This window comes from Lithobates pipiens, unplaced genomic scaffold (genome assembly GCF_037356315.1).
Source record: "Lithobates pipiens isolate NorthernLeopardFrog02 unplaced genomic scaffold, aLitPip1_a1.2 Scaffold_1, whole genome shotgun sequence".
Lineage (NCBI taxonomy): Eukaryota > Metazoa > Chordata > Amphibia > Anura > Ranidae > Lithobates > Lithobates pipiens.
In genome coordinates, this window is record NW_027507685.1 from 151,956,001 (window position 1) to 151,970,370 (window position 14,370).

The following is a 14,370-nucleotide window of genomic DNA, read 5'->3' on the forward strand; positions in this document are numbered from 1 at the left end:
CAGTGCATTAAGGCTCTCAAAATATTTTATGGTCCCTTTCTACGTGATTACTAGAATGTTAATTACCAAAGCATTATAATCTATTTCTGAATTTAAAGCCCAACTGCGAGCAAATAAATAAATAAAAAAAAATAAAAAAAGGATGCCTTCGGGTTGTGCCAAGCATCCTTACAGCATCTGCACTCCATTAACGATTTCGAATCAAGTTTTTTTAATTTATTTTTTTACGGACACTGCGCCGGTCCCGAGAAGCTGCGGGCGGGATTTTATAGGCAAGGCAAGGCCGCGGCTTCGACCTAGTCCGTGGGACGCCGTGGACTAGGCCAAAGCCACGGCCTCGTCTAAAAACTCCCGTCCGCAGCTTCTCAGGACTGGCGTGGTGGTGAAAAAAAAAATCAAACCCCCCCAAAAAAACGATTTGCTTACATTTTGAATCTATTTGACCTCTCAACTCGATCCAAGATTTAAATAGATTTTTTTACCCAGCCTTAGTCCTGATATCAAGACCAGAGCAGGGTCCTTAGCATTGGACATAGGACAATGAGGGATAGTTCATCGTGGGATAATTGGGGAGCACTGTCTGCTGGGGAAGCCAGAGGATCAGGTAAGGTAAACCGTTGCTCCTCTTGCCTGGACAAAACAAGCTATTTAAAGCCGCCTCAACGTATCATAGTGCCATCACTCACCAACTTCTTGGCTCACAGATTTTCTGGTCATTGTTGAATATGTACTTACAACTTAAGTTTTATAGAAACCAAATTTTCAAATTGGAATTTGACCTATTTTAATACTATAACACTATGTTACTAGGCATTTCCTTCTGTTGCTTTTTTTTTTTTAGGTTTTGTTGCACAAACAAAACCCAAAAAACAAGCTATTAATCCTTGCAGTCCAACTGCAAGGAGTACATTTTTTTTCTTCTCAGAGTTGGGCTTTAAGCTGTGTGCCCCTCAGTAGACATAAGGCAGCCCTTAAAAGAAATATTGTACTCAGTCCACCGTCTCCGTTTTAAAACTAAAACTATTGGAGCTCCCCTTTAAGATCTTTCTCCTAAACTCTGCCTTGCCCACCTCTACCATCTAAGCCACACATATTTTGCATATGACAGCTGTAAAGGCAAATTTGTGGAAAAGATTGGCGTCACAGTGATGTTGTAAGATTCGAAATAACTAGTAAATTGTACGGAGGAGCACAAGACAGGAGCGTGCCTTATATGAGACACTTCCTCAAATAATGGTCGAAAAACCAAAACACATCCCCTACCCCCTTTCTTCACAGCATTTGCTGCCCAATTACATGCATGCTTTAGGGTGAGATTGAAGACTTGATCCCAGCGATGGAAGTTTGTACACAAACAGGAAAGGAAGGGGCTTCCTCTGCCTCTAGTATATCCAGGATGACAAGCTCTATGCACGGATATTAAATACAGGCAGGAATAAAGGTAACATGATTCAGATTGTTTTGCTCGGTGCGACATGTCATCATAAACATCTTGGTGCACACATCTGAGGAGGAGTTAAAGTTGGAGCCCTTTCGAGAGGCTGGGTAGTTTCTGCTCATGTTAATTGTTAGGCCAGTGACTGGCAATGAAATGGGACCTTTCTGGGCTTCCTGGTTGTGTCTAAAGTCTCCCTCAGACTTGTTCTTTGTCTGCTCTTGTTAATTTCTCTTTAACTTCCGATGGCAGAGTATTAAATATGTCCTCTTCCACCACAAGTCCGCTGCGTTTTAGGAGGTGGCACTCTCCTAACTCGACGGGTAAACACTCCAGTCTGTTGCCCCGCAGCTCCATCTGGGTCAGATTGGTGAGCTCACCCACTCTAGAAGGCAGAGATTGCAGGGAATTGCTCCCCAGGTTGAGGGTACGCAGCTTCTTGCACTGGAACAGCTCTGGGGGCAGGTTTTCAATCTGTGGGGAAATAGGACAACAGAAAGGAATCAACAGAGAACAAAAATACAGAATTATGACTATGTGATCATGTCCTGATAGAAATAACGATGCTGCCATGGCATCTTTTATATAATTGCCAATTCCCTAGGTATCTCAGTCTCTGAAGTTTCTATTTTGTGAGTCAATGAAAACATACCCACACCACGCATGCCAGCAATGTAGTCTGAGAACTGAGACCTATATCAAGGGGAAGATACATAACCACCGGGATCTCCACGTGATTTAAATTTGGTAAAACATTTAACTTAACGTATTCTCTGCATTAAAGTAAAAAACCTTCTGCATGCAGCATTCCCTTATACTTACCCAAGCCCAATCTTGATTGATTCAGTGCTCTGCATAACAGTAGAGGATCTCTCCATCCTCATTGGCTCAGAAACAGCAGAAGAAGCCATGGGCTCCCTCTGCTTCCAATCACAGCTAGCGTGGAGGGAGCCCCACTCTGTGTGTGTATATAGACAAGTGCCCCCATAGTAAGGGGCTTGTTATGGGGGCACTCAGCTGGGAAGTTGAGGAACCAGGAGTGCCAGCTGGGGACCTGAGAAGAGGAGAATCAGGGCTGCTCTGTGCAAAACTAGGTAGAGCAGATAAGTATAACATGTTTGTTTAAATAAAAAAAAAAATAAAAAAAAAATCTTTACAATCCCTATAAGGAAAGTTTTGCAAGTGGACAAGCCAGGATGCCCAGTGATTCCACAAAAGTTAAATGGATGCAATTGGATCAAACTCAAACATAAATACATGATAAAAATTCACCTAATGTTTCACAAGAACAGAACGTGACCTGCTGACATTTTTATATATGGCTTTCAGACGTGACCCTTTGTAGTTCCACCCTTTGTCACACCCTTACTGTTGCAATCAGCTACTTTAGAGTTGAACTCTAGACAGATATAGAAAACACACATAAATGGAGCTCTGTAATCATTAATACACAATTAGGGCTGTGTTCACACTAGCTGTGGCCGCAGCTCACAGGAGGGGGGTGTGTTGCGTCCCTATTTTCAGTTTCAGGTGTGAATCGGGTCCAAATTTTGGGCTAAATTCGCACCTGAAAACGGATCAGAAGACGTACAGAACCCTTTTCCAGGGTGGACTTTGGCTGCCCCGGAGCTGTGTGAACTGGCTCGATCGAGAGCCAGGCACACTCTCCTGTCATGCGAATTGGATGTGGGGAAACTCGCATCCTATTCGCATCAGTGTAAACACAGCCTAAAAGTTATTTTTTTTAATGCAAGAATTGTAAGTGGCCAAATGTAAGTAGCACCATCTTGCAGTCCTGATGCAGCAGGGCTACAGTGTGAAGAAGTATCACAACAAACCAATTTGTTTATGCGCTGCAATTAACATGCTGTTAGAAGGAAAAAGCAGAGTGACAGAGGGTCAGCTCCTCACTTTCCTGCTTCTGCTTTTACTGTCCAGTCATAAGTTGGGGCAGGCACTTCAAAATCTGGGGTCAAAAATGCTGAAAGAGTCCGTTCAGTGTGTTAGTAGATCTAGAACTGAAAACTAGATGAGTAAGACGTTTTTAGGTATATCTATCTATCTATCTATCTATCGCAGGGGAACCACAAGTACCCAGTACAATATGCACAAGTAACAAGAACAGATGGTAAGCACTGACAGGCAGTGTCCCTATCTTAAACCTCTCATTACACATGGAGATATGTTACAGTCAGACAGCAACATAATCCAGCAACATAATTTGTGGGAAGCTTTGTACTGGAATCCTCCTCACCCGAGGCAATGGTCTGGCCCTGCCTGCAACAATGATCATCACGGTCAAGTGAGTTGGTCACATAGGTAGGTTAAAGCCCCTTTCACACGGGACGGATCCGTGATGATCCGCTCCGTGAACATCCGCTTGCTCAACAGGGATCGCTCTGTTGATCCATGCTGAGCCGGCAGATGACAGTAGGGTCCCTACACACTGTGCAGGGACTGCCCTGTCAGATCTCCTCTATGGGGGATCTGACACCCGCTATCCCATAGGGATGCATGTATGTCCGCATTTCATCCGAAAACGGATGGATGAAATACGGACATACGGTCCGCACGTGTGAAAGGGGCCTAAAGCTGAGGTTTGGGTGGCACAACCCACCTTCATTATAAAATTTAAGCTGTGCCATTTAAAGCTCAATGTTGTACCATACTCCAGTGAGCTTGTCTGCTAATCATACTTGCTGCGTGGATTCCAATAAAATACTGCCACCTGACAAGATGCCGATAAATGTTTGTACACATACAAGAAAACTACTATGAGAACAGACCAATAATTTATGGAAAACAGTTCTAATAAGAGAAGAGGTAAGACCCCATTGGCTGCATTAGCCACCATGCTAAGAAAAGGTAAGCTGATCATGACCTCTCAGATGTTGGTTAAAGTGACACAAAACGCTGGCATTTAAAAATAAAAATAAAAATCTAATCAAGTATGTATTAATTCTTAAACTGGTTCTAAAAGGCAGAAGGTTTTTTACCTTAGGTGCAGCTACCCCCCCCCCCCCCCCCCCGCCCCGATTCAGCAATATTAAAGTCTCTCTCTCCTCACTGGCTCACAGAGCAGCGGTGTGTGTAAATGGACAAGGTCTATTCACAGGAAAGTGGCTAAGAAGCGAGCATGCTCAAGTGCCCCCGTAGCTTGCTATTGGGGACACTCAGTAGGGGGGTAGGAGCCAGGACTGCCAGTGGGGAACCCATAAAGAAGAGGATCAGGGCTGCTCTGTGCAAAACCATTACACAGAGCAGGCAAGTATAACATAACATGTTTGTGTTTTGAGTACCTTATTTTGCTCACAGCCAACTTAGACCCCATACACACTGTTTGATTTTTTGCAGATTTTTGCCTTCACATTTACCAAATATACCATTTACCATATAATGAGGTCAAACCTTAGGAGTTTTAATTTGTATGCAATCAGGCAGGCCCTTGCACTACATGGTTTTGGTAAATCTGAAGACAAAAATGTGCAGAAAATCTAATAGTGTGTATAGGGTAGGGGTGCACCGAATGGGTTTTTTGGTGCCGAAATCGAAAATGAAAAATACACTAGGCCGAAAACCAAACCAGATACCGAAACAGCACCGAAAATGACTGTTTTTAAAAAATATTTTCATACAGCAGATGGTCAGAGACTGCAGGCATGGTACAGGAGATGGTCAGAGACTGCGGGCATGGTACAGGAGATGGTCAGAGACTGCGGGCATGGTACAGGAGATGGTCAGAGACTGCAGGCATGGTACAGGAGATGGTCAGAGACTGCGGGCATGGTACAGGAGATGGTCAGAGACTGCGGGCATGGTACAGGAGATGGTCAGAGACTGCGGGCATGGTACAGGAGATGGTCAGAGACTGCGGGCATGGTACAGGAGATGGTCAGAGACTGCGGGCATGGTACAGGAGATGGTCAGAGACTGCGGGCATGGTACAGGAGATGGTCAGAGACTGCAGGCATGGTACAGGAGATGGTCAGAGACTGCAGGCATGGTACAGGAGATGGTCAGAGACTGCAGGCATGGTACAGGAGATGGTCAGAGACTGCAGGCATGGTACAGGAGATGGTCAGAGACTGCAGGCATGGTACAGGAGATGGTCAGAGACTGCAGGCATGGTACAGGAGATGGTCAGAGACTGCAGGCATGGTACAGGAGATGGTCAGAGACTGCAGGCATGGTACAGGAGATGGTCAGAGACTGCAGGCATGGTACAGGAGATGGTCAGAGACTGCAGGCATGGTACAGGAGATGGTCAGAGACTGCAGGCATGGTACAGGAGATGGTCAGAGACTGCAGGCATGGTACAGGAGATGGTCAGAGACTGCAGGCATGGTACAGGAGATGGTCAGAGACTGCAGGCATGGTACAGGAGATGGTCAGAGACTGCAGGCATGGTACAGGAGATGGTCAGAGACTGCAGGCATGGTACAGGAGATGGTCAGAGACTGCAGGCATGGTACAGGAGATGGTCAGAGACTGCAGGCATGGTACAGGAGATGGTCAGAGACTGCAGGCATGGTACAGAAGGATCAAAGCAGCCTCATCAGTTCCCCTCAGATGCAGCCTGCCTGATAAAAATACATGCACAGTGTTTTCCATGTATTCCAATGGCTTTAGTTCACACCATGCAGTCAGTTTCTGGTGCGGAAACTGACTGCATGGTATGAACTAGAGCCATTGGAATACATGGAAAACACTGTGCATGTATTTTGTGTAAAAAAAAAAAAAAGCACACGGAACTGCATCTGGTGTGAACTGGCCCCAAGCAAGCTACCTGGTTCTGTTCCAACAGCCTTCTATTGGGAATGCTCATATCGTTACCTCTACTAGCAATAACTTAACCCTTCCCCATTCTATCACATGGCGATAAAAACCTAGCTGGGTCAAAATCAAGATTATTATTTTTTTATATGGCCAATAAAGGGAGTACAGCCTTTGTCCTGTGACCTGGTTTATATAGCATGGCTACATTCACACAAGTGGCCAGAGGTAGATAGTTTCAGAGGCAAACAAATGACTTTTGGATGCAGCAGCACTGTGGGCACAAAAAAACTTGATTAAGCTGCGGACAAAACTCTGCAATGCTTGCCCTGGGCACACTCTTTCCCCCTCATGCAGCTTGCCAGTGTCTAAACGCAGCCTTACCCATGCCCGGATCAGAGCGGTGATCTCCGTGTGTCACAGAGCTGTGCATTGAATTGCCTGGGCGGCTGCAGTAACAATGTCCCACCTCCTGTAATCAAGTCACGCTGATTCAATGTCCCGCCATTGGATCAGTGTACCGTCTGTCACAGGAGACGGGACATTGTTACTGCAGCCGCCCAGGCAATTCAATGCACAGCTCCGTGACACACAGAGATCACCGCACTGTCGGGCGGGAGGAAAGGAGGAGGGAGGACGGAGGAAAGGAGGGAGGGAGGACGGAGGAAAGGAGGGAGGGAGGACGGAGGAAAGGAGGGAGGGAGGACGGAGGAAAGGAGGGAGGGAGGACGGAGGAAAGGAGGGAGGGAGGACGGAGGAAAGGAGGGAGGGAGGACGGAGGAAAGGAGGGAGGGAGGGAGGACGGAGGAAAGGAGGGAGGGAGGGAGGACGGAGGAAAGGAGGAGGGAGGACTGGGGACGAGCCAGGAAAACACCCGTGCAATGGCCCGCCCCCATTTTTGGCCCCATTATCTGCAAGATTTTCCTTTCGGCAATTTGCCGAAAACACAACTTTCGGCCGATATGTTTCGGCGGCGAAATTTCGGTGCATCCCTAGTATGGGGCCTTACTTACTGAAGGGTGGATACAACAATTTCCCATGGTCCCACTGTATGCAGGAATGTAGCCACCCTTCTCTTGCTCACTCCATCGATGGGCTATGGGGGATTTGTAGTGTGGATAGAGCAATACACATGACTGCAACCAATGTGTGCCGCTTGTTCCAAACGGAAGTGAGAGGGAGAAGGAGAGGTTCATGGAAGATACAAGGAGGCAGGAAAACAGCACAAATTAATGAAAATGACTGGGTCATTAAAGCGGGAGTAAACCCGCTGACTTTTTTTTCTTCCAGACCTGCAAGGGAAAAGGCATAATGAGCTAGTATGCACTGCATACTAGCTCATTATGAAATACTTACCTTTGAACGAGGCCCCGACATCTCACGCGATCCACGCTGAGGGAGCGGACATGTTCCCTCGGCGCGTCTTCCGGTATCGCGGCTCCGGCGATGTGAGTGGCCGGAGCCGCGATATCGTCACGCAGGAGATTTCTTTCCTGCGGGGTCTGGTGTCTGCCGGGCTTTTAGCCAAGAATCCCCTGTGTGCATGCGCCGCCGCAGTCAGCGGCTCATTACGAGGGGAATATCTCCTAAACCATACAGGTTTAGGAGATTTTATTTATTTATTTACCTACAGGTAAGCCTTATTATAGGCTTACCTGTAAGAAAAAAAAAAAAAAAGACTATACAACCGCTTTAAGTAGTGAATGTGTATGGATTATATTTGAAGAATAAGGATATTGATTTGCGTCACCTGAACTGTATGCATCACTTCACAATCAAACTGGCTGGATAGATCCAGTTCTAAAGTTAGCTGCACTACACAATTTAGTAAACAGCAAATGAACACAGTCCATTAATTATTAAAACGTCATTAATAAAACTTCCTCCGGCTCACAAGAGTCACACAGCTTTGTTATGCTTGTGGTGAGTATATTAAACCACTTTCAGACTGGACCATTTTGCTGGTAAATGACCAGAGGTCTTTTTACACTTTGGCACTGCGCTGCTTTAACTGGTAATTGCGCGGTCATGCAATGTTGTACCCAAACAAAATTTGCGTCCTTTTCTTCCCACAAATAGAGCTTTCTTTTGATGGTATTTGATTGCCTCTGCGATTTTTATTTTTTGCGATATAAACGTAAAAAGACCGCAAATTTTGAAAAAAAATGATATTTTCTACTTTTTGTTATTAGAAAAATCCAATAAACTCAATTTTAGTCATAAATTTAGGCCAAAATGTATTCAGCCACATGTCTTTGGTAAAAAAAAAGTCAATAATTGTATATTTATTGGTTTGCGCAAAAGTTGTCACATCTACAAACTAAGGTACGTTTTCTGGAATTTACGCAGCTTTTAGTTTACGACTGCCTATCTCATTTCTTGAGGTGCTAAAATGGCAGGGCAGTACAAAACCCCCCCAAATGACCCCATTTTGGAAAGTAGACCCCCTAAGGAAATTGATAAGAGGCATGTTGAGCCCATTGAATATTTTATTTTTTTGCCTCAAGCGATTGAATAATGACAAAAAAAAAAATTTTTTTTTTTTTTTACACAAAGTTGTCACTAAATGATATATTGCTCACACATGCTATGGGCGTATGTGAAATGACACCCCAAAATAAATTCTGCTGCTTCTCCTGAGTATGGGGATACCACATATGTGGGACTTTTTGGGAGCCTAGCCGCGTACGGGGCCCCGAAAACCAAGCACCGCCTTCAGGCTTTCTAAGGGCGTAAATTTTTGAGTTCACTTCTCACTACCTATTACAGTTTTGAAGGCCATAAAATGCCAAGATGGCACAAAACCCCCACAAATGACCCCATTTTAGAAAGTAGACACCCCAAGCTATTTGCTGAGAGGCATGTTGAGTTCATGGAATATTTTATATTTTGCCACAAGTTGCGGGAAAATTACAAACTTTTTTTTTTTTTTTTTTTTTTAACAAAGTTGTCACTAAATGATATATTGCTCATGCATGCCATGGGCATATGTGAAATGACACCCCAAAATAAATTCTGCTGCTTCTCCTGAGTACGGGGATACCACATATGTGGGACTTTTTGGGAGCCTAGCCGCGTACGGGGCCCCGAAAACCAAGCACCGCCTTCAGGCTTTCTAAGGGCGTAATTTTTTGATTTCACTCCTCACTACCTATTACAGTTTTGAAGGCCATAAAATGCCAAGATGGCACAAAACCCCCACAAATGACCCCATTTTAGAAAGTAGACACCCCAAGCTATTTGCTGAGAGGCATGTTGAGTCCATGGAATATTTTATATTTTGCCACAAGTTGCGGGAAAATTACAAACTTTTTTTTTTTTTTTTTTTTTTTCACAAAGTTGTCACTAAATGATATATTGCTCACGCATGCCATGGGCATATGTGAAATGACACCCCAAAATAAATTCTGCTGCTTCTCCTGAGTATGGGGATACCACATATGTGGGACTTTTTGGGAGCCTAGCCGCGTACGGGGCCCCGAAAACCAAGCACCGCCTTCAGGCTTTCTAAGGGCGTTACAGTTTTGAAGGCCATAAAATGCCAAGATGGCACAAACCCCCCCCCCCAAATGACCCCATTTTGGAAAGTAGACACCCCTAAATTTAGGGGTACACTAGTGAGACTAGGTAATAAATGGCGGGTGCCCTGAAACTATAAAAAAATAACTAACCAACCAGCGTCACCTGTAACAGTTATATGGTGATCACTGGTGAAAGGGTTAACTAGGGGGCAATTAGGGGGCTTTATGCGGTAGTATATGGGGGTCCCTGGCGCTATAAAAAGCTGCAGCGAACCTAAATACCTACCTGCCTAACTAGCGTCACCTGTGACACTAATACAGCGATCAGAAAAACGATCGCTTATTAGGCTGGGTTCACACTGGAGCGATGCGGGAACGCCACGAATGCGCGGCGGGTTCCCGCATCGCATGCCTCCCGGCGGCAGTTCACACTGCCCTATGCGAACTGCTGGGAGTGTCAGTGAAATGTTACTGACACCCCCAGATCAGTTCGCATATCGCAGTGCGATCTGCAAACTCGGATCGCATGGTGTGAACACCCATGCGATCCGATTCTGCTGCGGGCCAAAAAAAGGGTCCCGTGCGAATTTGCGGCGGGTGCGGCGAATGGCTGAACTCGAATCGCACAGAGATCGGATGTGATTTGCACTGCAGTGCGGTGCGAATCACATCCGTTCTCTTAAACCGCTGCAATGTGAACCCAGCCTTAGTGACACTGGCGACGGGGGGTGATCACGGGGTTAAACCTTTATTGGGGGGGTTAGGGGGGTACCTTAGAACTAAAGGGGGCTAACCCTAACTGCCCTAACAGTTATTAGTCACAAATGACACCCGCCGGGTGATCAGGGGGTTAAACCTTTATTAGGTAATAAATGGCAGGTGCCCTGAAACTATAAAAAAATAACTAACCAACCAGCGTCACCTGTAACAGTTATATGGTGATCACTGGTGAAAGGGTTAACTAGGGGGCAATCAGGGGGCTTTATGCGGTAGTATATGGGGGTCCCTGGCGCTATAAAAAGCTGCGGCGAACCTAAATACCTACCTGCCTAACTAGCGTCACCTGTGACACTAATACGGCGATCAGAAAAATGATCGCTTATTAGGCTGGGTTCACACTGGAGCGATGCGGAAACGCCGCGAATCCGCGGCGGGTTCCCGCATCGCATGCCTCCCGGCGGCAGTTCACACTGCCCTATGCGAACTGCTGGGAGTGTCAGTGAAATGTTACTGACACCCCCAGATCAGTTCGCATATCGCAGTGCGATCTGCAAACTCGGATCGCATGGTGTGAACACCCATGCGATCCGATTCTGCTGCGGGCCAAAAAAAGGGTCCCGTGCGAATTTGCGGCGGGTGCGGCGGGTGTGGCGGGTGCGGCGAATGGCTGAACTCGAATCGCACAGAGATCGGATGTGATTTGCACTGCAGTGCGGTGCGAATCACATTCGTTCTCATAAACCGCTGCAATGTGAACCCAGCCTTAGTGACACTGGCGACGGGGGGTGATCACGGGGTTAAACCTTTATTGGGGGGGTTAGGGGGGTACATTAGAACTAAAGGGGGCTAACTCTAACTGCCCTAACAGTTATTACAGTCACAAATGACACCAATGCAAAAAAAAAAAAAAAAAAAAAAAAATGACATTGGTGTCACTGTGACTGGGGGGCAGGGGTAATTGGGGGGGTGATCGGGGGGTAAAGGGGGGGTGTGAGTGTGCCTGGCATGTTCTACTGTGTGTGTGAGTGTTGGTGCAACTTACTGATCCGCTCTCCTCCGTGTCGGAACGAAAAATACCGACACGGAGGAGAGAATACATCACTTCCTCTCCTGTGTTTACATTACAGGAGAGGAAGTGATGTCACCGGGGATTTCTATTCGTCGGGAGCGATCGCGAGGGGGTGGCCATGAATGAATGGCCGTCCCCTCGTCCGGGATCGCTCCCGTACGAATACCGACCGCCGCAGGCACCGGGCGGGGGCCCGATCGGGCCCCCGACCCGCGGGAGGCAAGGGACGTACATGTATGTCCTTATGCCTGCCCGTGCCATTGTACCGACGTACATCGGCGTGCGGCGGTTGGCAACTGGTTAACATCTGTTCTAAAAGTAGCCATGCTGTGCTGGAACTGACAATGATGAAAGGAGGGGGACAGAGAAGGAGAGCAAAACAAGCACCTCATAGCTGGAGGGCCTTGCTTTTGTAAAATCTCAGCCATATGGAGGATAGTAGAACTCAAAATGGCAATTGTGTTAATGCCACCACTGGTCAATGCTTGCTGGCCTTGGAATTATGTGAAGACCAGTAGATACTGTATTTACCCATCCATCATTCTAGGGAGTTATCCATCTATGGACAATTGTTAAAGAAAAATGTCAAGTATTAATATTTTATCCATAGTAGTTACATTGGTCCAGCTTGAACCAATGTAAATACAGTATACATACCGTACATTGTGTGCACAATTATTAGTGAGTATTTTGACCAAATCATCATGTTTATGCATATTGTCCAACGCCAAGCTGCATAAACTTGAATGTGTATTGGATTTAAGTATATCAGGTGAGGTGTACTTGTGTAATAAGGGAGGGTGTGGCCTAAGGAGATCAACATCCTATATCAGGGATATGCAATTAGCAGACCTCCAGCTCTTACAGAACTACAAGTCCCATGAGGCATAGCATAACTCTGACAGCCACAAGCATGACACCCAGAGGCAGAGGCATGATGGGACTTGTAGTTTTGCAACAGCTGGAGGTCCGCTAATTGCAGATCGCCGTCCTATATTAAGGTTTGCATAATTAGGCAGCTTCTTTTCCCTCAGGCAAAACAGGCCAAAAAAGATTTGGCTGACTCTGAAAAGTCAAAAATTGTAGAAAGTCTTTCAGAGGGATGCAGCACTCTTGAAATTGCTAAGATATTGGGGCGTGATCACAGAACCATCAAAGTTTTGTTGCAAATAGTCAACGGGCTTACAAGAAGCATGTGGAGAAAAAAAAAAAAAAAAAGATGCCAAAGATTTGAGGAGAATCAAAACGTGAAGCTACCAGGAACCCATTATCCTCCAGTGTTGACACATTCCAGAACTGCAACCTACCTGGAATGCTCAGAAGTACAAGGTGCTCAGAGACATGGCCAAGGTAAGGCAGGCTGAAACCCGACCACCACTGAACAAGACATATACGTTGAAACGTGGGCCAGGAAATATCTGAAGACAGATTTTTTTTTTTTAAAGGTTTTATGGACTGAGGAAATGAGGAGTGACTCTTGATGGACCTGTGACTGGATCATTAACAGGCACAGAGCTCCACATGCCAGCAAGGTGGAGGTGTGGTACTGGTATGGGCTGGTAATAGCATAAGTGAGCTAGTTGGACCTTTTCGGGTTGAAGATGGACTCAAAATCAACTCCCAAACCTACTGCCATTTTTTAGAAGACACCTTCTTCAAGCAGAAGTACAGGAAAAAGCATGCATCTTTCAAGAAGACCTGAGGTCTTTCACATTGGAGCGGTGCGCTTGCAGGACGGTAAAAAAAGTTTGCATCTTTGCAGCGCTGTGGGAGTGGTGTATACACCGCTCCTATATATATCAAAGGTGGTAGTAACGGCGCACACCTGCTATTGATTAATTGTACTTGCTGCAGGCACCTGCTATTCAGTACATTTTATATTTACAAGAATCTGTGTAAATGTGTGGGAGAATAGAAAGTGTGACATAAAAATGTTTACGTGATAATGTCTCTCATGAAATTATGAAAAGATTCTAATAACAGATGATAAACCAATAGAAGTATGAAGAAACCAATGATGTGTGGAAAAAAAAACGCACAACAAATATTCTGCAAATATGAATCGCTGACATTTTTATATCAACTTTTGTACCGCATGCTTCCATTTAGCGATTTTATAAATGCATAAGGATTGTAAATACATATAAACCATGGCACTTTAAAAAGCATGCAGCACTTTTCCACTAAGATATTGTCATTCCAGCACTTTTTTTAAGCACTGTGCACTTTGCAATGAATGTTTTGCACTAAAGTACATTTTGCACTAAGTATATGCGAATTTTCATACATGTAGTAGGGCTTTCATAATACCCCTGCGCATATTGTCAGCGATTCATATTTGCAGAATATTTGTTGTGCGTTTTTCCACACATCATTGGTTTCTTCATACTTACATTGGTTTATCATCTGTTATTAGAATCTTTTCATAATTTCATGAGACACATTATCACGTAGACATTTTTATGTCACACTTTTATTCTCCCACACATTTACACAGATTCTTGTAATATAAAATGTACTGAATAGCAGGTGCCTGCAGAAAGTACAATTAATCAATAGCAGGTGTGCGCCGTTACTACCACCTTTGATATATATTCACCTTTTTGGGTGAATTTAAATGGTAGTGGCAGCCCCTTTTTCTTACCACTAGGGTTTTATTTTTATTTTTTGTAGTTTGGGTTGATCACCTCCAGGTGTAGTTTTATTAATAATCTAGGGTCCATAGCGCACCTTTACCCCTTCTTCCTTTTTTCTATACACCGCTCCTGCCCATTGAAAACAACGGGGCAGCGCCGCCAAATCGCTGGCATAGCACTGATGCAGCGGCACTTTTAACCCTTTTTCAGCCGCTA

General features: G+C 45.3%; 1 protein-coding gene across 1 annotated transcript in view; it reads right to left on the reverse strand.

The window, feature by feature from the left end:
• Positions 1-319: 319 nt before the first annotated feature.
• The window catches only part of LRRC8A (leucine rich repeat containing 8 VRAC subunit A), a 56,081-nt gene continuing 42,030 nt past the window's right edge, over positions 320-14,370 (reverse strand). Inside the window, 1 exon segment of the mRNA XM_077478626.1 lies at positions 320-1,909. Coding sequence (XP_077334752.1) covers positions 1,634-1,909 — 276 coding nt within the window. The 3' untranslated portion in view covers positions 320-1,633.